The sequence below is a fragment of the Staurois parvus genome, unplaced genomic scaffold (assembly GCF_062004578.1).
Source record: "Staurois parvus isolate SC_StPar_1 unplaced genomic scaffold, SC_StPar_1.0 ptg000291l, whole genome shotgun sequence".
NCBI classification, from domain to species: domain Eukaryota; kingdom Metazoa; phylum Chordata; class Amphibia; order Anura; family Ranidae; genus Staurois; species Staurois parvus.
Window position 1 is genome coordinate 1,984,074 of NW_028318087.1, and position 23,705 is coordinate 2,007,778.

The 23,705-nt window shown below is 43.2% G+C and overlaps 2 protein-coding genes across 4 annotated transcripts in view; one reads left to right on the plus strand and one right to left on the minus strand.

Annotated features, from left to right (window-relative positions):
- The window catches only part of RASGEF1A (RasGEF domain family member 1A), a 445,189-nt gene extending 440,791 nt beyond the window's left edge, over window positions 1–4,398 (plus strand). For all 3 annotated transcript variants that reach the window (XM_089682494.1, XM_089682493.1, XM_089682495.1), the window contains one exon: window positions 410–4,398. In XM_089682494.1, the coding sequence (XP_089538620.1) occupies window positions 410–434 (25 nt within the window). In that variant the 3' untranslated portion in view covers window positions 435–4,398. The remainder of the gene's footprint in view (window positions 1–409) is intronic.
- Window positions 4,399–7,049: 2,651 nt separating this feature from the next.
- Window positions 7,050–23,705, minus strand: part of CSGALNACT2 (chondroitin sulfate N-acetylgalactosaminyltransferase 2) — a 99,845-nt gene continuing 83,189 nt past the window's right edge. Inside the window, exons 5-8 of the mRNA XM_089682496.1 lie at window positions 22,328–22,506; window positions 19,577–19,671; window positions 17,395–17,476; window positions 7,050–12,918 (exon numbers count right to left, since the gene is read on the minus strand). Of these exons, the coding sequence (XP_089538622.1) occupies window positions 12,626–12,918; window positions 17,395–17,476; window positions 19,577–19,671; window positions 22,328–22,506 (649 nt within the window). The 3' untranslated portion in view covers window positions 7,050–12,625. The remainder of the gene's footprint in view (window positions 12,919–17,394; window positions 17,477–19,576; window positions 19,672–22,327; window positions 22,507–23,705) is intronic.

Here is a 23,705-nt window from a genome sequence, read left to right on the forward strand (position 1 = left end):
AACAATGCCATTTATATACATACTTGTTTGCAACATTTGTTTGACACAGCTTGGCCCCACCCCCTGTTACCTCCTCACTGGCTGTGATTGACAGCAGCAAGAGCCAAGGGCTCCAGCTGCTGTCTCTGAGCCAGTGAGGGAGAGAACAAGGAGAGCCTCTGCTCTCATGCACGTTGATGGATTGAGATTAAGTGTGGGTAAGTATAAAGGGGGGGAGCTACCTGCAGAAGTTGGTTGTTTTTTTTTTTTTTTTTACCTTAATGCATAGAACACATGAAGGTGAAACGCTTTCAGCCTTTAGAACCACTTTAATATTGGGGGGACTCACATGTGAAATAAAGCTGCCTGTATGTGGACTTGTTCAGTGTGTTGGTGTTATTTAAAGTCCATTTCTGTTCTCTCTCTCCAGGTCAACACTTTTAAACAGAGCCTGAGAAGATCCAGGAGACGTCTGAAGCACACACCCAATTTGTTTTTTCTGTTTTTTTGTTCTTGTATTGTGCAGAATGTTTTAGTCAGGAAGACAGTCCTCGCTGGTTGGGGGTCTGCTGATTTTTGTACATAAAAACTTTTACAAGTCTTAAAAGAATACCAGTCTATAACTTTAATTATATAAATATATATATATTTCATGCTGTAAGCACTTAAAAAGGAGAAATCTAAAAGGGATACGTGTTTTCTTATTTTTGTTTATTACAAAAGGAACCCTTTGCTGCTGGAATGGCCAAAAAGTGAATGTCTTTGTAAAGTACAGAGTAATAAATGCACTGTATGAGCCTTTTTCACAAGAGGGTTACCCCTTACCCCCCTCCCATAAATGCTACAATCACACACAAGGGCAGGGCCCTGGTTTAACGAATTGATGGCTGTTTATAAATGGAAGGGGTTAGTGGGTCCGGACAGATGTAATATATCTGTTTTGTCTGCCCATGCTGCTATATTAAGGTAGTAATAACCCATACCACACCATCTAGAGAGAAGTACAAACCATCAATTACATATCCAAAATGTTCCTTTGCCTTTATGACTCTCTCCTTTTAACAATTTGTAAAGTCATTTCGAATGACGAGTCAGCGAAAGTCGCAGGAAGACTTGTTCCACTGCCTGCTATTAGATGCAGTCAAGGTGCCTTTTATGTGACACTTACACTAATGGAAAAAAACACACTTCCCCAAGTCGATTTCTATGTCTTATACACTATGTACAAGCGCTCCCTATACTGCTGAGATTACTGAATTTGGTTTTTACATGCAAGTGTGCTCGGTGTTTCCAAAGTCCATTTTTATGACACCTATTTAAAAAACCTTAAATTGTCACTATTGTACCCATTACATATAAAGTCTCCTTTTATAGTACCAAGGGACCCATTAGATGATATGTGGCCAAAGCTTTAGTATTGCATGACAAGAACTGCTTAAGGACCAAAACAACTTATATAAATAGTAGCAGGCACAACGAATATATAAAACATCCTGTGGCTAATGTAGGGGCATCTATGGTTGTACAATAATTATGGTCACCTACACAAAGGTATGGCATTTCCCTTCCCCACTGTCATGGCCGAGATGAAGTCTTTGGTGCCCTTCTCAACTCTAGAACCAGAACCATACTCTTCTGTGTCTCCACCCCTGAAATGTGTACCAGAGCTGCGTTAATCACTCAAGCGAGTATTACCAGGGTCTGCCATAGGAGGGTGCAGTTGGGATTTTTACACCCGCACATACTAGGGCCAATCGTCCTACCAGCATGGCCTTTGGAGTGTGGAAGGAAACCAATGTACCCAGAGGAAAGCCAGGCAAGCGCAGGGAGAGCATTCAAATTCATCTACTGTAGTATAGGCAGTATCATGCAGTAGAATGTACAAGGTACTTCCCTAAAGCTGCTTTCACACCGATCAGTTTTTTTTCCCCATTTTTATGTTAAGAAAAATGCATGTACATTACATCCAGCAGAACTCTTCACACTAGTCAAGTTGCAGATCAGTTGCATTTTTAAAAGTGCTACATTTTTAGTGTATAAAAACCACACCTCCCCATTACAATGCATTAAAGTGTTACTAAACCCACAGCAGTAAAATCAGAGTGTATATGCAGTAAAGCATTCTTGTTATACTCACTGTCACTAAGGGGTTAATCCTCCACATTGTGTAAAAACTGCTTGATCCTGACTTCTCTGATCCTCCCCTTCTTATAGTCTCCCCAATCCATCTGCTGATAGCACAGAGCCTTATGCAGGCCATAGATGGGACGTTCATCGGTCCAAATTGTCGGCCGAACGAAAAATCGGCTGATATTCACATTGTTAGTAGGGCAATGTCGTTGGCCGATTTTCGTGGTTCTTGTCATTTCTTTTTATCGGTCATGTTGGAAAATCTACAAAAAACGGTCGTTCTTTGGAAGCATTGGTGGCAACAACGACCGATTTTTTGTTTATTGGCCGATAAACGTCCTGTCTATGGCTAGACTTAGGGGCAAGCTGCACATGCTCAGATTTTTTTTTTCCCACTTGGGAGAGTGCATATGATCAGCACAGGGCCAATGAGCATAGTCCAGACAGAGGTCAGGGGTTCTGCATCCTAGAGCAGTGGTCTCCAAACTGCGGCTGGGGGGCCCTTTGCTTGCCTCTATCTGGCCCTTGGGTCATGCTCTGACACCAATGAGGAGGCACCATTTCTCCCACTTTCACCATTAATGGAACAGTCTTCTTCCTACTGATACCATCAATGTGGCCCTATTCTTCCTGCTGAGACCAGTGATGAGGCACTATTTCTCCCAATGATGAGTCACTATTTCTCCCAATGACACCATCGGTGGGGCACTATACCTCCAATTGATACCAACCATGGTTCACTATTCCTCCTGTGAAAACCAATGGTGGAGCAGTGTTTATTCCCACGAATGCTGGGACATTTTCTAATCACAATGGCCACAGTTTACCCCCCTAAAGCCTTAAGGACAATCAACTGGCCCTTTGTTTAAACAATTTGGAGACCCCTGTTCTAGAGCAGAATGAAAACTACAAGCTTTAACATGTGCTCTGCTGGACACTGATAGAAGTCACAAAACTGATCTAACTGCTGATGAGAAAAGGTATTTAGCAATTTATATTTACTAAAATAATTTCATTTCCATGTTCTGTGTAACGTGGGAGACCAGATATAGTGAATGCAGGGTACTGGGTTTAGTAACACTTTAAAAATGTATCAAAACCGCACCCGAGCTTGTGTTTTTGGTGTGTTTTTTGAGTCACGTCTCCAAATTTCACAGATGCATGCTGGATAATAGACACCCAGAAAACACCGGAAATGCAACAAAAACACGCATTTTTACTGCATTATTGCAGCAGAGCAGTTTGAAAACAGCCTTTGGGGGATAAGGGATTAGTGAGACAGTTTAGATCAGGGGTGTCAAACTGGCGGCCCTCCAGCTGTTGCAAAACTACAAGTCCCATCATGCCTCTGCCTTTCGGAATCATTCTTGTAACTCAATATTGCAATGCCTCATGGGACTTGTAGTTTGGCTGGAGGGCCACCAGTTTGACACCTGTGGTTTAGAGAGTCAGCTTTATGCATGATGTCTGCATACTGTATCAATCAATCTTCTACCAAAGCCCACCCGCCTCTACTATCTGTAGCCACCTTTATTAGAAACAATATCATTGAACATGAACAATTTATTGCACTTTAGCCCTGAGAAATCTCTCCACACAAAGCAGGCCTAATGAAAAGGGTGCTATAAAGAGAGCATTTGCTATAGAATGAAACGCTTGAATAGTAATAAGACACAGAATAAGCCCCATCTCTGGCAAACATGAAGTAATCTTCTATGTGTCCCCTTTAATGCCTTGATGAAAAACCATTCCGATGTCATCTGAAAGGCGCATTCCATTACATTGCTGTGCGTTGGGCCTGAGGCTCACGGTACACAACACATTTGCCATCTCTGTGAACAATCAGTAACTGGTTTTCTAAAATGAAGATCCACCCATCAATTACCATCCATACTACAATGGCCAATCACATTTAATCCGCCATTGCACCTGGGTGGCCTGAAAAGCTCACACAACATGGCCCCGATTCTCTAAAGAAAGCCTTATAATTGTAGAAAAGGGAATTCTTTCACGTGGAAAGTGTTTGTGATACAAAAGAGGACGGTGTGTAAGTGTCGCTCACAGAGGGATTCTGTTCTTCTCTTTCACAGTACCGAGCTCTTCTCATGTACATCTGGTTTCTACAATGTAATCTCCCTTTCAGTTTGAACTATTCCATGACTGTATTATTTGGGTATTTTTGTTCTATTGCCACCAGCTCGTCCAATCAAAGCTGTACTGCGAAGCAGGGTATTCTGTGTTTGACCTAATGTGCTTGCATAAATAAATACAGACTTGCTTCGAAATGGATCCACTGGCTTGAGTTTCATTTGTCGCACTTCCACTGCATGATTCTAAGGTCATCTATAGGTAGCATTCAAATGCTGCACCGTGGAAAGAATTTCACATTTATACCGAACACACTGCTCCAAAAAAATGAAAGGAACACTTTGAAAACACATCAGATCTCAATGGGGAAAAATCTCATGCTGGATATCTATACTGATATGGATGGGTAATGTGTTAGAAACGTAAGGGTGGCCCATCGTTTGATGGAAATGAAAATGATCAACCTACAGAGGACTGAATTCAAAGACATCCTCAAAATCAAAGTGAAAAAATGATGCAGCAGGCTAATCTATTTTGCTGAAATTTCATTGCAACTCAAAATGGTGCTGAGTAGTTTGTATGGCCCCCTCGTGCTTGTATGTATGTCTGACAACTTCGGGGCATTCTCCTAATGAGACAGCGGATGGTGTCCTGGGGGATTTCCTCCCAGATTTAGATCAGGGTATCACTGAGCTCCTGGACAGTCTGAGGTGCAACCTGGTGTCATTCAAATGAACCAAAATATGATATCCCAGAGGTGTTCTATTGGATTTAGGTCAGGCGAGCGTGGGGACCATTCAATGGTATCAATACCTAATGGCAGTCAGGGTGCCATTGTCTAGCCTGTAGAGATCTGTGTGTCCCTCAATGGATATGCCTCCCCAGACCATCACTGACCCACCACCAATATGGTCATGCTTACAAAGTTACAGGCAGCATAATGTTCTCCCTTGGTTTCTCCAGACCCTGTCATATGTGCTCAGGGTGAACCTGCTCTCATCTGTGAAAAGCACAGGGTGCCAGTGGAAGACCTGCCAATTCTATGTTTAATGGTAAATGCCAATCAAGCTCTATGGTGCCAGTCAGTGGGCTCAAGACTCACTAGAATACATTGGTCCCTCAGGCCACCCTCATGAAGTCTGTTTATGATGTTTGGTCAGGTGACATTCACACCAGTAGCCTGCTGTTGGTCATTTTGTAGGGCTCTGGCAGTGCTCATCCTGTTCTTTCTTGCACAATGGAGCAGATACCGGTTCTGCTGATGGGTTAAGGACATTCTATGGCCCTGTCCAGCTCTCCTAGAGTAACTCCCTGTCTCCTGGAATCTCCTCTATGCTCTTTGAGACTGCTGGGAGACACAGCAAACCTTCGGCAATGGCCCGTAGTTATGTGCCATCCTGGAGGAGTTGGACTGCCTGTGCAACCACTGTAGGGTCCAGGTATCACCTCATGCTACCAGTAGTGACACTGACCCTAGCGAAATGGAAAACTAGTAGAAAAAAGTCAGAAAAAGATGAGTAGGGAAAACTATCAGTGGCCTCCACCTGTAAAACCATTTCTGTTTTGAGGGTCATCTCATTGTTGCTCATCTAGTGCACCTGTTGTTAATTTCATTAATACCAAAGCAGCTGAAACTGATTAACAACCCCCTCTGCTACCTAACTGACCAGATCAATATCCCAGGAGTTTCATTGACTTGATGCTATACTCTAATTAAAAAGTGTTCCTTTAATTCTTTTGAGCAGTGTAGTTTTTCTGTAATACAAGTGACAGAAACACAATTTTCCTTAACTAAATGAGCTGTATCATTGGAAGAGAACTATTTAATTATACATCTCTAAAGAAGACAAAAGGCCAAACAACAAAGTTCAATCTTCAACTGCATAAGGGGTTCTTTACTGTTCAAGCAGTAAAGATGTGGAACTCCCTTACAGTGTTAGTGGTGTAGATACTTTTAAACACTTCTTAGCGAACACAATGTAAAGGGATATGAACACCAGTAGTGTCACCTACACCCCAGATGAACTGGATGGACCAGGCTCTACTCAACGTTACCAACTATGTAAATACAAAAGTGGTCCACATAGTGAACTTTAAGTTCATTACAAAGAACAAGGGGGCACTCTGCTTATCAGGAGGAAAAGAGATTTTAACTATGCATATGGAAAGGATTTTTCACAGCAAAAGCTGTGAAAATGTGGAATAGGTTCCCTCAATAACTGGTTCTAGCCAGCTCAATAGATTGTTTTAATAAAATGCACAAAATATAACTGGCTATTAATAATAATAGGCAATAACATCAGGGATTGTTGATCCAGCGAATATCCAATTGCCTCCCGGTGGATCAGGATTCAAATGTTTTTCCCTGCTGGAGCAAATTGGATCAGGCTTCATAGGGGTAATTTTTCCTTCCTCTGGATCAACTGTGCGTATAGGATTCTATATATGGAGGCTTTTTTTTTTCCGTGCAATGGATGAGTCTCACCCTGGAAAAACCACCTTCCTGAATGTGGTATCTCCCCTGCCACGTAAGTATATTGGTTGAACTAGATGGACTTTTTTGGTCTTTTTTCAACCTGGCTATGTACTGATTATTGAATATACCCAATTCACACGACCTTTTCTCTAGTCTCAGTACTTTTCCACAGACAGTGCTGTTTAGGGGCCTCTGGAGCATAGCGAATGGTTTAAAAATCATGCTGTAGATCTGACCTGGAATAAGTGTTCTTTGCGCTCTGGTGCTGTGTATACCACCTACCAAAAAGAAAGTATTTTACCAAATCAACAAACATCTTTATAAATAAAGGCAACAGTAAAGTATAAAAAAAACAAAAACAAAGAAACAAAGCCCGCAATTTGAACTGGTTTATATAAACTGTAATACTACTGGTTCAGAAGTAGACAAAACATTGTGTATGAATGGTGGGACTTCAGTCCACCAAATACTGTAAACAGCAGAACATACAAATATAAACAAAACATAGTCCATAGCTAAAAGAAAAAAAAAAAATCTTTATTAGTTCCATTGCTTCAGTTACTTATGACAACAAAGTAACATCTAGCTTTGTCTGCGATTTTCCTACATCCTTTTATTAAAAGCAAAGCTCTTTGGTAAATGTTAAAATGAGCTGTAATTGGAGGATTCCAGAATTTGAAAGGCAAGGAAGAAAAACACGAATAGACCAAAATTAAATCCTTCATTTAAAAAATGTGTTTAACTTTTACACCCAGAAAAGGGCAGAATAAAAGGACAAGGACACAAAACATGTCACAGAGAAATTATAGTACCTTATATATAAAACTGAACTGCTGCTTGGTGCCGTGATAACAAAAGTATTGACCCCCTCCTTGGCCAACCTTCACAATCTCATCTTTCTTCTTGTTAATACTGCAATGTTTTATTTTTCTCTAGCTGTATAGAGTTGAAGCAAACCTGTAGTTGAATGAAAATTATTTAATAGAAGTGCCAAAAGTGCCCCCCCCCCCCCATCCCATCCAATTGGAAAATGGACCAAACCTCATCAATAGGCCAATGGATCACAGCAGTAAATGCTATCAGTACCATGGAGGACTTCAGGAAAACCTTGCACCATCAAGAAGAGAGATATTGAAAGAGTTGGTTCTATTGGACCCAGGAGGTAGATTAGGGAAGAACCCTTTTTTTCCTATTGTCTTGCGGGAAAGAAAAATCACTTGATTCCGCCATCAACACAGTCATGGGAGAGTCCCTTCCGCTAAGCCATTGTGTTCTCCCGGTGGAGGGGGAGAAAGGGAACAGACATTCCCACCAGGAGAATAATCGCATGTAAAATCCAACAGATTGGTTGTACCCAAGTTGATCGATCGATCGATCAACTTGGGTACACTCAGCCTGCCCATACATGGTTTGAATCTTAGCTGGTCCCTGCTGAACTGGCCAAGATTCAAACAGTCTATGGCCAGCTTTATTAGGACCATGAACTTTGTAACTGCTTTACAGTTTTTTATTTTATGTTAAGTAAAAGAATTAAAAAAAAAAAGTGCCCCCCCATAAAAAAACCCACCAGCACTAATGAAATGTGGCAATGACATGATTCTTTAGTGTCCAATCCCACTGCTCCTTCCTTCCCAAAAACCAAGCCGCTGTATTAAATGAAAAGTAATCGGACACTGGCTTCTACCTTGTTCTGTGCACTGGCCCACCAAGGACAACTGCGCCAGATCTCACGCATGCGCTGTACAAGATCTGATTGGTTTATTATTGTTTATGCATTGCCATAATATTAGCAATGTGTCATTATCCCAGAGAGATCCTGCACTGTACACACACATGATCTGCTGGAAGTCATTGGTGATGTAGCCTTCCCATTGGACAGCTGAAGGCCCGGCTATGTCACTGCCTCAGAAAACCAGAAAGTTAAATGAATTAAATTGTAAGTTCACCAACAAATCATTTAATGTACATAGGCATGGAGTATGTTTACAGTATATATCAGCGGGCAAATCCATGTGCACCTGCAGTTTTTGGTTTGGTATGGAGGGGGTCTGCTTTGATGTAGACCTACACACTACATTCCTGCCAGGTTCAAAGCAGAGCCACAACTCCCAACACATCACAAATTCCCATGATTCTGTGTCAAAGACATGCCCTGTATTTATTAAAACCTAATTTATTTTACTAAGGTAAGATTAAATCAACCCATAACCATTATCATTTCCTTTAGGCACTGCTATTACACAAGTTTAACTCTTTGTCAGGTTTGCATTTTAAAAAGAAAAGAAAATTAGATTTTTAAAAACTGTGAAACTCTTAATTCACCAGAAACAAATATTGTTTAATGGCTATCCCATGTTGTCCTGTTTGAATACTGTGTATGTCCTTCTGTTTGATGCTTGTTTTACTCCATTAGTAAGGCCTGGGCTTTCCCACTTAAATGGTCTAAGCCAGTGTTTCTCAATCAGGGTTCCATGGAACACTAGGGCTCCTCCAGAGGTTGCTAGTGGTTTCTATAGCAATTAAAATTTCTCCTTGTAAGTTCCCACTGACACCATGGATCCTTTTAGCTATCTGTAAGGTGGGGATTCTTCCCAATGACAATTGTAAGGAACATTCTTCTTTCTGACCTTCCCACTAATGTATCATAAGTTGTAGATCTAGTAATATTTAGCAGGGGTCAAGGGTTCCTCTGTGTTGAGAAAAGCTGGTCTAAGCCTTGCCCACCCTGTCCAGTAAGAACTTCTCAGTAGCCAATAAGGCTGCTCTCTTTGAAGAAGATTCAGCAGATTCTTTGCACTTTGGTCAGGAAAGATAAGATCGTACATTGGAATTAAACCCTCCAATCATTTCAGCCAAGGAAGCTGCCATCTTAGCCTCTATTTGATCTGCAACTGCCATGTGGCTGCATATGTGATCAGTTATGGCACCAGCCATTTGATGGTTTGACAGTCTGGTTGCTAGCACAAGTACATGTGACAGTTAGCATGCCCGGCATGCCTTGAATGGTTTTTTAAACCATTATATCAACCAAAATCAATAGTTCCGCTGTGAAACCAACATCAGAGGTTTTAGGATTAATAAAGGCCATGCCAGGCACCTTCCATTTGGACTTGCTTTTAAATTTTGAAAGTGTCTAAAAATGAACTTTATATACTTCCTCACTTAGGATGATGGATTTAAATACTGTGCTACAAATACTAATGACATTCACAGATAACAGTCTCCTAGAGCAGAGAAACTAAACAAGTCAGCAATTATATTATATTTTACTTGTTCTGATCTATGCTCACAAAAACTAAAATGTCTTCACATTGGTATTGTAGCTACAAATATAGTCAGGTTGTGTGTATGGCAGAGGTCTCATTTAATGTGAACCTGAGCTGGAGTCAGTCCTCTTGTTTCTATGTAACACATTTGGAGGGGGACAGGTTCACCCTTTCAGTTGCAGAGCTGGAGGAAGTGTCAATGGACTACAAGTGTGATGAGCACTGCATTTGTTTTCTACAACTCCATCTGTGGTGGGGAAGATGGGACTTGTAGTTCATTCATAAACAGATCTCTGCAAATGAATGACACAGCTGCTGTGGAGAAGAAGAACCCCTGCATAGTGTTATGGGGGATGGGGTTTGCCGAAAGGATGGGATTTCTTTTCTATTTTCACAGAAGAGTAACACGAAAGATATGTACTACAGTAAAAGAAAATGTTATTTAAGTGATAAGCCTCTTTAACTGATCTACATTTCACATCCCTGATATGTGCCTGCTGTCCCATGTACTTGCGTTAAAAACTATTCTGTTCTCTTTGTATTGCTTCCTTTGTGTGAAATCCCTGGTGATCCTACCAGTCCTTCTGCTTTCCAATTTCTGACCACACTAGGCTTGAGAGCACATCCATCCCAGCATTGTCATTTTCTAGCTGTGATGGGAGAACAGCCTACCTGTCTTCCAATGATCAGGATGACATGCCACCCCTGCACAGCCATTCACTGTGAAGGTCAGTGTATCGCTCTTTCTCCACCCCCACCCCCCTCTCTAAGCCCTTTATGCAGCTGAGAACAGAGGTTATGTGATCGCTTAAAAAAAAAAAAAAAAAAAAAAAGAAAATATTTATGTTTTTTCATATAAATATACACAAATTATTTGCTTTTCATTTCTATTTTAAATTTGTTGTTATACAAGGTGAGGGTTCACACACTTTATTAAACACATTAAAGGGTGCTGTCCAACGAAAGCAGATATGTCGGCTACCACAGCTGAAACTTTCATTTCTAAATGGAATAACCAGTCAAAGAAAAATACAGAAAACAATTGAAGTGCAGCCATTGATGAACACTGCTCTGTGCTAAAACTACGCCACTGCCCTTAGTAGCAGTTCTCTCTAATCACCTGTATCCAGATTCCAGAGAGCGCCTCCCAGGGGCAGTAGGAGGCCTGTCAGACTGAAGTCTGTTCTCTTCAACTTCTCTGTCTGAATGTGATTGGTGGTGCAAGAAGGAAACTTCAATAGTAGACTGGAATTGGATTGATGGCTCTAAGAAACTTTCCATTTTGTTTGCTATATGTGAGTCAGTACAGGGCTTGCAGTGCATGGCCCAGCATTCCAAGCAGGTCCGTTCTTAGATCTCCACAATACGTACAGAAGAAAGGATGATGACTGGTATTCTCCTACAATCCCTGGATGAAAAAAAGTGTATGGAGCAGATAGACGGTACCCCTGTATGCCAATCAAGGCTTCATCTTCAATGACTGGACTGTACCATTAACCAGCCTTTAGCCTAGTGTAAGCGTCCCGGCCACACATAGCGGCTTCTGACCTCCCTCCTGAAGCACAGAATGTGTGTCCCAGTCATACTATTTCCTTCATATGTACTTGTCTCCGATTATTGCTGTGCTATGTTGCCTTCTCCTCTGGCAGCTGAGGTGAACAAATAATTGTGCTTAATCTGACCTGCCAGCCGGAAACAAACCATTCACACTATGGAATTCTTCAGCCATAATGTGAAGGATGTGCAGGACAGTTCTACAACCTACCTTCCGAACGCTTGTTCCATGATTAAAAAAAAAGGGACCAAAATAAAATCAAACCAAATCAAACTTAGCAAAAGTAAAAAAAAGAAAAAAAAAAAAATCTGATATTTACACATTCTTCTTTTCCTGCAGTGATCATACGGGTAGACCCCCACCCCGCAGTGATCATACAAGTCACTCTCCCTGCAGTGATCATACAGGTCACTCTCCCCACAATGATCATACGGTAGCCCTCCTGCAGTGATCATATGGGTTGCTCTCCCTGCAGTGATCATACGGGTCACTCCCCTCGCAGTGATCATACAGGTTGCTCCCCCCCCCCCCGCAGTGATCATACGGGTCGCTCCCCTCGCAGTGATCATACGGGTCGCTCCCCTCGCAGTGATCATATGGGTTGCTCACCCCTGCAGTGATCGTATGGGTCACTCCCCACGCACGGGACGCTATCTCGGCACTGATCATACGGGTCGCTACTCCCGCAGTCATCATACGAGTCGCTCCCTCTGCAGTCATCATACGAGTCTCTCCCTCTGCAGTAGTAAGGCACACAAAAAATGTCCATTACTGGGCCCAGACGTACCTTTGTGTTCCCTTTGCTGTGCCTATCCATGGGAATACACTTAGCTAGATATGGATATCCTGATCTGGTAGAGTAAACATAACATTCATTCTGATTATTCTCTGCGCTGATCAGACATACAAAGCATAGTAGAGTACAAGTTCTCAGATTCCTGTCCAGAATTACCTAGACAACTTTGCAATGGATAGTATGGCACAGAAAGCTTCAATGATCTCATGATATGCTTTATGCATCAGCGATGATGTCCTGCATCCATAATATTGTACCTATGTCCCATTCAGGCCCAACTGACTACTCATTTCCGAATTTTAGGGCTTTTATGGTTCCATGTGGCACTTGATGGCTCATGCCTCTGGTTCATTATTTGTCCTGAAGGCTTGCTTGTGCAAGTGGGCCTCGATTTCGTCCCGGAACACTAACATGCCGAGGTGTGGGTGAGAGGCCTCGTTCATGGCCTTAGACTGAATGCACATGCGATACTGCTCTGGAGTGAGTTCATCCACACAATGCTTCTCATGCCATAGATGAAACAGGCCTGGCACTGGTGTCCGCACCACAATCAAATCTCCATGGAGGTATTTTCTGTACAAATGAACATCTTCCCCTCCCCAGCCTCTGACTTCCAAATCAAAGCCACCTGGAAAAGACAAGAATGACACAATGAGCACAAAGGGGTTGTTATTCAATCTTTCCACAAGAGGGAGACAAACTATCAGTAAAGATCAGCAAGAGACCTGAATGTGGAACTGAATACAGAAAGATTTATTGTAGCAGCCATTGAATCCATTGCACATTTTACACACTAGAGAAGTCATTCACTAACAATTCTTAACTTAACCACTTGCCCTCCAGAGGATTTACCCCCTTCCTGTCCGGGCCATTTTTTGCGTTACAGCGCAGCGTTACTTTAACAATTGTGCAATCATGCAACGCTGCACCCAAATGAAATTTGTACTTTTTTTCTCCACAAATATAGCTTTCTTTCGGTGGTATTTGATCGCCTGTGCAGTTTTTATTTTTTGCGCTATAAACAAAAAAAGACCGTCAATTTTGAGAAAAAAAAAATAATATTTTTGACTTTTTCCTATTAAACATGTCCAATAAAAAAATTTAAAAAATCAAATTTCATCATAAATTTAGGGCAAAATGTATTCTGCTATGTCTTTGTCTCTGGGGCGCTCAAAGAGTTAACTGTGTGCTGTTTCACAGTATGCTGTGTCTGTCCTTTCTACTGTAAGCACACTGCTTTGTATGGCTGTGCCACACACACACACACACACACACACACACACACACACATATATACATATATATATGCCCTGTAGCAGTATTTCTGCTATGGGGCGGACAGGAAGCAGTTAAAGAGAATTTTCACCCTGAAAAAAAAAAGTCAGCAGCTTAATAATGGCATGCAATGCCAAGCTGCGATTTCTAAACCGAGCAAAATCCTCTCTTGTATTAAAAGAGGTATAGACTCCAGAGAGAGAGATATAATTTCTCCTGATGCAAATCATTAGTAAGACCTCATCTGGAATACACAGTTCAGTTTTGGGCACCAATTCACAAAAAGAACATTGGGGAACTGGAGAAAGTACAGAGAAGGGCAAACAAACTGATATGAGGCATGGAGGAGATCAGCTATGAGGAAATATTAGAGGAACTGAATTTATTCTCTCTTGAGAAGAGGAAATTAAGGGGGGGATATGATCAACATGTATAAATACATCAGTGGTCCATATAGTGAACTCGGTGTAGAGCTATTCACCCTGAGGTCATTACAGAGGACAAGGGGGCACTCTGTCTGGAGGAAAAGAAATGTAAATTGTATCATGCTTTGCTGGGTTTTTTGCCTTCCTCTGGATTGGGTATAGAATTATAATTTTTTTTTTTTTATGGTTGAACTGGGTGGACTTTTGTCTTTTTTCAGCCAGACTAACTATGTAACTATGTAGCAGCTACAAATACTGTAGCTGATGACTTTTAATAAAAGGACACTTACCTGTCCAGGGATCCCGCGCTTTCCTCACCCCGGCTGGTTCTTTGCCAGTCTTCTGGTCCCTGGCACCAGCAGGTTTACTGTGGGAAGCCAACTGTGACCCCCTGCAGCTTAACCATCTCCTCACTGTGCCTGTGACAGTCACGCTGTGCTGTAGGAATAGACCTAAAGCCTCCTGTGACATGTCTCGTGCGGCTGTGGACAGGGTGGGGGGGAACGAACTTCCACTGAAATTATCTAGGTGATTCCAGAAATGGGAGTGGGTACCTGCCAGATGTAGGTACCTGCTCCATATAAGTGTGGGGCCCATATATATATATATATAGCAACTGTGACAGTGTGCGGCCCTTGTATATAGCAACTGTGACAGTGTGCGGCCCTTGTATATAGCAACTGTGACAGTGTGGGGCCCTTGTATATAGTCACTGACAGTGTTGGGCCCTTGTATATAGCAACTGTGACAGTGTGAGGCCCTTGTATATAGCCAATATGATAGTGTGGGGCCCTTGTATATAGCAACTGTGACAGTGTGGGGCCCTTGTATATAGCAACTGTGACAGTGTGGGGCCCTTGTATATAGCAACTGTGACAGTGTGGGGCCCTTGTATATAGCAACTGTGACAGTGTGGGGCCCTTGTATATAGCAACTGTGACAGTGTGGGGCCCTTGTATATAGCAACTGTGACAGTGTGGGGCCCTTGTATATAGCAACTGTGACAGTGTGGGGCCCTTGTATATAGCAACTGTGACAGTGTGGGGCCCTTGTATATAGCAACTGTGACAGTGTGGGGCCCTTGTATATAGCCACTGTGACAGTGTGGGGTCCTTGAATATAGCCACTGTGACAGTGTGGGGTCCTTGTATATAGCCACTGTGACAGTGTGGGGCCCTTGTATATAGCCAATATGACAGTGTAGGGTCCTTGTATATAGCCACTGACAGTGTGGGATCCTTGTATATAGCCACTGTGACAGTGTGGGGCCCTTGTATATAGCCACTGTGACAGTGTGGGGTCCTTGAATATAGCCACTGTGACAGTGTGGGGTCCTTGAATATAGCCACTGTGACAGTGTGGGGCCCTTGTATATAGCCACTGTGACAGTGCGGGGTCCTTGTATACAGCCACTGTGACAGTGTGGGGTCCTTGTATATAGCCACTGTGACAGATTGAGACCCTATCAAGATGTGAGATTAAGAAAGGGAGGTAAGGGTGACACGGGATTCTCACATTTGCAGTTTGAGAATCTTCAGGGAGTTAGTTATGAGCCATAAAGCTGTACTTTGCAGCTTTCTCTGGGTTTTGTAAGCCAAGATCAGGGCATGGAGTTTGAAGGTTACAAAGTGTCTTGGGTGGGACAGAACCTTAGAACCCATGGCCAAGCGTTGCTAAATGCCTGCAGCCTGTGTGAGTACATGGGTGTGTAGGGTCATTATAAATCAGATCGGAGAGGAGCTCTGGGCAGACGCAGTTGCGGTCATTCAGAGACAAAGTCAGTGTGTGAAGATAGTAGTGTGCTCCAGCCAGGAGGGGTGACTTTCTTGAGAGATGAGACTCCATGTTGGGGAGGACTTCTTGCCCACAGGACTGGGAGAGTCAGGAGAACTACACGGGTCTGGAGAGACTGGGAAAGCAGAGGTGACTAGTGAGTCTGGATGGGGCTGGAGGGAATCCTGTGTTCCTGAGAAGTGTGGGAGAGCCCTATGTGGAGGCCAGGAGTGGCCCGAGATAATGGACTAAGTGAGCCAGAAGAGCCAGTGGTCTGGGAGATCAATGAGAGCGATGGTGCTGCCAACAGGGGGCTCTGCATTTTCTGTTAACTTTGTTGCTGAATGAAGCTGAATCCCTTGTGTGGGAATCTTCCATGGAATTTCAATGTTCTTTAACCACTTCCAGTCCGGACACTTTCACCCCCTTCCTGTCCAGGCAAATTTTTAGCTTTCAGTGCTATCACACTTTGAACGACAATTGTGCGGTCATGCAACACTGTACCCATATGAATTTTTTAGAATTTTTTGAAACAGATAAAACTTTATTTTGGTGGTTTTTATTCACCACTGGGATTTTTATTTTTTTGCTATATAAATGAAAAAGGCCAAAAATTTTGAAAAAAAAAGTGTTTTTCTTATAAAATTTTGCAAATAAATAATCTTTCTTCATAAATCTTGGCCAAAATGTATTCCACTATCTTTTTAATTAAAAAAAAAAAACCAAATTAGTTTATAACCAAAAATTATAATTTTTCAAAAACATTTTTTTATATTATGTATTTATTTTAACATACTGTCACCCTAGCAGTACAGTGTGACCATGGTGACACTGTACTACTTATGGGGGGGTGAAGTTTTTTTTTTTTTTTTTTTTTTTACACGGATTGCTTTTACACCCATAAAGGCTGTAAAAGCAATAATTTCTCCTTCTTTCTAACTGCATTCTTGCAGCCATTGAGAAATACAGTGCGAGCTGTGATTGGTCTCAGCTCGTCACATGGTACAAGGCTGTTGTGAATAGCCTTGTGTACCATGTGACCTCGGTGATCATTCACAGATTTCACACGTAGTGAGCAATGATGTCAGAAGTGACGTCTTGCTTACACCTATTCATGTGATCGGGACCTCACACAGATCAATCTTGGACACAGCGGGCACTAGTAGTAAGCAATGATGGAAGCAAGTGACATGTTGCTTACTACTATCCATGTGATCACTGATTGGCCAATCAGTGATCACATGATTGGGACCTCACACAGTGATCTGTGTCCTCTGGACACAGTGGGCACCGGATCACGGTACCGCGTGCTCCCAGGCAGGGAATGCGGGAGCATGTTTATAAATGGCCACCCACTCCTGCACTGCTCCCATCCAACCGTTTATATACATGGGCCGGACAGGAAAGTGGTTAATATACGTGGGTTACCAGGCCCTTAAAACTGAAGTTCAGGCTGATGTGGACTTTAAAAAGCATCTACCACATTCTAATCACCCCATAACACACCACCAATATACATTCGGCATGTCACAAACACTACAGCCAGGCTACAACAGTATTGGCAACTGTTTGTTTGCATAATTACATATGTAACAACATGAATCACTGTGCTGCAAACATGGATGACTTACCTATTGATAAGAAATCTGATTTATACTGACAAGTCATGCCAAACCCAAAATCTCGCCAGAAGCCGGAGTCCTTCTTATGAACCTAAGGCAATGAAAAGTAATATTACAAGTAATACAAATCTGTACCATCCCTCTCCTGGATTGGCAGTGTGTGCTTTACATTTCTGAATTTTGTATGGATTCTTTCTCTCTTTCTTTCCAGCTGAACTTATATGGGCAGATATAACAAAAAATACACAAATGTGTGTTCATTCAAAATCCCTTAAAGTGTTACTAAACCCAGGACCCTGCATTCACTATATCTGGTCTCCCACAGTACACACAACATGGAAATGCAATTATTTTAGTAAATATAAACTGCTAAATACCTTTTCTCATCAGCAGTTATAGCATTCTTGAGACTTCTATCAGTGTCCAGCAGAGCACTGGTTAAAGCTTGTAGGAGGAGTTTTCATGTTGCTCTAGGAGGATGCAGGACCCCTGACCTCTGTCTTGACAGTGCTAATTGGCCCTGTGCTGATCACAAGCACTCTCCCAAGAAAAAACCCTCTTTGGTAAAGCATACCAAACTGAGCATGTGCAGAGCGACTCCACACAATATGTCTTATCAGGAGATAAGAGGGGGACACTGGAAGAAGGGGAGGATCAGAGAAGACAGGATCAAACAGCCTTTTTACTCAATGCAGAAGATTAACCCCTTAGGATCCACAGTGAGTATAACAAGCATGCTTTTCTGCATATACAGACTGATTTTACCGATATGGGTTTAGTAACACTTTAAATGTATTCCTAAATGAGAAGTATGGTCAAAGCTGGTTTCCTGAGGGTCACAGGAGTGCACTTACTTGTGCTCTCCTGTGACCCAGAATCATCCAACAGTGAACTAAAGCCCATTGTCAGCTGATTTCAGAGAGCCGCTCCAGACTCTGGAGGTGTAGGGATCAACCCAGATTCCTGTCCGGCAACTGGCTCAGCCTCCCAGCACACCACTGAGCCAGCCGCCCCCACCTCCTCTCCTGCCTGAGATGATCTGTGATCAGCAGTCATGTGATTGCTCAGTTCTCAGGCTTAGAGGCGGCAGGGGACAGCTGCAGCATTGGACTGATGCTGCAGCCATAGAGGTAAGTGCTGATGGTTTTGTTTTTTTAATATACCACACCTCTCCTTTAAATGTTATTATATACCAAAATGTGACTTAGTCTCTTGTACAGCAGCCCTGCGTGGGAGAAAAGGGGCAGCAGCAGGAGCTAATAAGGTGTGCTGCAATGCGGATAGGCTGACAAGCAAAATGCTAACAGGAGGAGAGAGCAGAGAGATGACCTCATCAATCTGTTGCTGCTCCTTCACGGTCAATAACAGGCTGGAGGTAGGGAGGTGACAAAGCTAAGCTAAGAGAGATTCCAGTTCACTAGGCTGACTCTGCTGTCCGACAGGGCTGTGTAAATCTCAGGAGTGGATGGATAAATACAAATCCAGGCAGATAATTTATGTCCCTTACATGTCAGTTTATTTGTGAATTTAGCCATTTTCCTGGAAATCAGCTTTTAAAAGAAGCACAGCAATATTCACTGTAATAGAGGCAGAGTGAAATCTTACACCTTCGTTTCACAAAAAAAAAAAAAACATCTGTGTATGAGTCATGTAAACAGGCAAGCGGCTAGACGACTAAAAACATTATTCCATTTATTAACTTCATGTGACGTGTATGTCTGTAGCCCCACCTTCATTAAAGGTCACACAAAAGGTTTTCATACCAGTGACTTGCCTAACTTGGGGGCATTGTTTTTACTGTTGAAAAGAGGAATGAAAGTAAAAGTATTGCTACATAATGACCAAAAGAGTTTTAATCTGACATTAGGCAACGACTTCACTTTTATTTCCTTTTTTTAAATTTTTTTTTTTTTATGAAGAGGCCCGACAGCAAAATTACATATACATCCTTATTTCTTTTTAATAAAGTAATTATGTAATATTGGATGAGATATTTACCACTGGCAGCCTGCTGGTGGTATGTTAGGGCTGCTGACCGGTTTTCTGCTGCAATTTGCTGCTATGCCGTGAATAGCTTATGTCATTTTATTCCATGTTATTCTGGTGTATTCACAACACTCGGTTTGGCGAACCCACAGTGCTATCCAGTAGTGTATGCATGTTTTAGGTGAAACAGAAGTACTATACTCACCAGCTGTTGGTCCACGGAGGGTGGTGCATCTAGATTGGCATACACAATTGCAGGATTGTAAAGACTAAATACAACTGGATAGAAGACTCTCTTGCCTAGAAAATAAAGACATACTTCAGGATTTGGTATTCTTCTATTCAGTTCAAAGCATCAATTTAAAGGAACGCAGAACAGTTATTGTTGTGCTTGAATGGAGTTATAGGACAACTTAATTTTGAAGGTGGGGTTCCATTTTAAATTTTTACTTGAACCACTTGACATTGACTTATCCTTACAGTGGGAAAGGTGGCGCTTTAGTTTGGTGGCTAGTGGGTGAGGTGGCCCTTTGGTTAGGAGGCCAGAGGGAAGGGTGCCCCTTTGGTTAGGAGGCCAGAGGGAAGGGTGCCCCTTTGGTTAGGTGGCCGGCCAATGGGAAAGGTGGCCCTTTGGTTAGGTGGCCGGCCAGTGGGAAGGGTGGCCCTTTGGTTAGGTGGGTGGCCCTTTGGTCAGGTGGCCGGCCAGTGGGAAGGTTGGCCCTTCGGTCAGGTGGCCGGCCAGTGGGAAGGGTGGCCCTTCGGTCAGGTGGCCGGCCAGTGGGAAGGGTGGCCCTTCGGTCAGGTGGCCGGCCAGTGGGAAGGGTGGCCCTTCGGTCAGGTGGCCGGCCAGTGGGAAGGGTGGCCCTTCGGTCAGGTGGCCGGCCAGTGGGAAGGGTGGCCCTTCGGTCAGGTGGCCGGCCAGTGGGAAGGGTGGCCCTTCGGTCAGGTGGCCGGCCAGTGGGAAGGGTGGCCCTTCGGTCAGGTGGCCGGCCAGTGGGAAGGGTGGCCCTTCGGTCAGGTGGCCGGCCAGTGGGAAGGGTGGCCCTTTGGTCAGGTGGCCGGCCAGTGGGAAGGGTGGCCCTTTGGTCAGGTGGCCGGCCAGTGGGAAGGGTGGCCCTTTGGGAAGGGTGGCCAGTGGGAAGAGTGGTCCTTTGATTAGGTGGCCAGTGGGAGGGGTGGACCTTTGGTTAGGTGGCCAGTGGGAGGGGTGGACGATTTGGTTAGGTGGCCAGTAGGAGGGGTGGACCTTTGGTTAGGTGGCCAGTGGGAGGGGTGGACCTTTGGTTAGGTGGCCAGTGGCAGGGGTGGACCTTTGGTTAGGTGGCCAGTGGCAGGGGTGGACCTTTGGTTAGGTGGCCAGTGGCAGGGGTGGACCTTTGGTTAGGAGGCAAGTGGAAAAGGTGGACATTTGGTTAGGAGGCGAGTGGAAAAGGTGGACATTTGGTTAATTGGCCAGTGGGAGGGGTAGACCTTTGATTAAGTGGTGAGTGGGAGGGACGGACCTTTAAATTAGTGGTAAGTAGAAAGGGTGCCCTTAGGAAGCTGGTTGTTGTAGATCCTGGCTTACACTGATGACATTGGTTGCCTCCAACTCTATTGAGTAATTTTGGTACTGGAACCATCAGGAGGGAGATCAATCTGCTAATTGCTCAAAGAACTAACACCTTATGCAGAATGCTACAATTCTACAGAAAAAGGATTAAGAAAGTCTGCTCTGGAGACTGGTCACTAAGGGGTTAATGCACATTCTCTGGTGACTGGTTACTGAGCAGTTGACACAAACACTGGAGACAACTGACACAAATTCGACAAGTGTCTCTCCTAGTGCTCCACTGACACAAATTCGACAAGTGTCTCTCCTAGTGCTCCACTGACACAAATTCGACAAGTGTCTCTCCTAGTGCTCCACTGACACAAATTCGACAAGTGTCTCTCCTAGTGCTCCACTGACACAAATTCGACAAGTGTCTCTCCTAGTGCTCAACTGACACAAATTCGACAAGTGTCTCTCCTAGTGCTCCACTGACACAAATTCGACAAGTGTCTCTCCTAGTGCTCCACTGACACAAATTCGACAAGTGTCTCTCCTAGTGCTCCACTGACACAAATTCGACAAGTGTCTCTCCTAGTGCTCCACTGACACAAATTCGACAAGTGTCTCTCCTAGTGCTCTACTGACACAAATTCGACAAGTGTCTCTCCTAGTGCTCCACTGACACAAATTCGACAAGTGTCTCTCCTAGTGCTCAACTGACACAAATTCGACAAGTGTCTCTCCTAGTGCTCCACTGACACAAATTCGACAAGTGTCTCTCCTAGTGCTCCACTGACACAAATTCGACAAGTGTCTCTCCTAGTGCTCCACTGACACAAATTCGACAAGTGTCTCTCCTAGTGCTCCACTGACACAAATTCGACAAGTGTCTCTCCTAGTGCTCCACTGACACAAATTCGACAAGTGTCTCTCCTAGTGCTCCACTGACACAAATTAGACACCCAGTACTCTGATCTCGCAGCAAATGTAAATCAAGATACAAATGAGCATTACCGCAATGGAGACCAATAACCAGCATGATCTATTAGAAATAAAACCTGTGCAATATTATCTACCTGCTCATTCATTTTTTCTCTCTAGATTTTATTACCAATCAAGTAGTCCCAGTATCCACTATTTTGGAGTCTTATTTACGGAAGGCAATAAAAGTCTCCAACTTAGATTTGCTATAGTCGTACATTGTATCTACCCCTACTTTGTTAGAGGTCACTTAAGCTGGCCATACATTATACCATTTCCCTATTCAATTTTCTTTAGATTTACCATCAATTACGTAGTGCAAGGGCCTGCCCAATTTCAAACAAATTAAAGCGTTTAGATTTACCAAAAGCATAGAATATGAGATCAAACCTAAAGGAAAATTGTATAATGTATGACCAGCCTCAACCTGCGTGCACTCACCCGTTTCTGAGTTTATTCTGCATGTTTCTAGAAATCCTGGTGTGAAATAGATGTCCACATCACAGAAGAAAAGCAGAACATCGTCCTTGTCCCAGGCCCTTGCGCCAACCTCCAGGCCACGCCCCCGGCTGAACTCCTCCTTCAGTGGAATTAATGTGTAATTATGGGAATTCTGATCACTGCAAAAACAATGAGAACAATATCTCAAACACAGTGAACACGACCTGTCCTTGCTCAAACAGCATTAGAGTCTGTATTCAATACAGATGAGAACCGAGAACATACGGATTTCAATGCATCCAATTATATCATTAAACTGGATCTGTCAGAACCCAAATACGATCGAAGCTTACGTATCTGTTGAAGTGTACCTGCTTTTATCTTGAAATCAGATTTTGCACCCACATGGAGCCCCCGCATTAGAGAACCAGGCTGTACAGGGGGTCTTATCTAAACTAAGCCCAAGTGCTGAACCCTTATCAGTCAGGAGTCAAGTACACTCGATTACCTTTTATTACAGATTGTAGATGAAGGAAACCTGTACTAGGAAAATATGGAAGATGCAACTGCTGACCTTCCCTTCTAAAACTGCACATTGCCTGGCTGTCATGCTGAATCTGTGGTTTCCATACATTCTGAGCCACTGGAACATATTTGCAGATCAGAAGTTCTGCCGTCAGGACTTTGTTTGTGTTGGGACAAATCAAAGTATTTGAAGGGTAAGTTTACCTTAAAATAATAAATGCACATTTTTCACGTTCAAAAAGATGTGCACTTATTTAATTTTTTTTAATTAGGAGCCTTCAAAGCATTGCACCTGCAATCAGCAGATCACGGGAGCAATCTAGGGTTGCCACCTCATCCCCTTATAACCAAACATATATTAATGACACAGGTTCTCTGGCTGATTAGGGTGGTAATTAAACTCACTCAGTGTCTTATCTGCATTAAATTAGCCTCAGAACCTGTGTCATTAATATGTATTCGAAGGGATGAGGTGGCAACCCTAGTGCAGACTCGGGCTCCTGCAGACTGTCAGTGTAGCTGTCTGCTCATACCTCCAACGGGCACGCAGTTACTGAATGACAGGGAGAATCAATGAATTACTGGAGTGCTCACATCAGCGCCCTGGTAGTTCATTGAGAATTACAAGCCGTCAGCCACAGTGGCAGGTGGTAGATGTAGTTTTCACATTTACAGAACTCTGTGAATCAATGACATGGCTGGGTGGATGAAGCCCCTCACAGTCACGTTTTTAAATTGTGACAGCAGAGGCGAGGAGAAGATCCCCGGGCCGCTGTCACAACAGGGATTCAGGAGGGCATGGGATCTGCTCTTTAGCAACAGGTTACACGTTACACCCTGGATACAGGTGGAA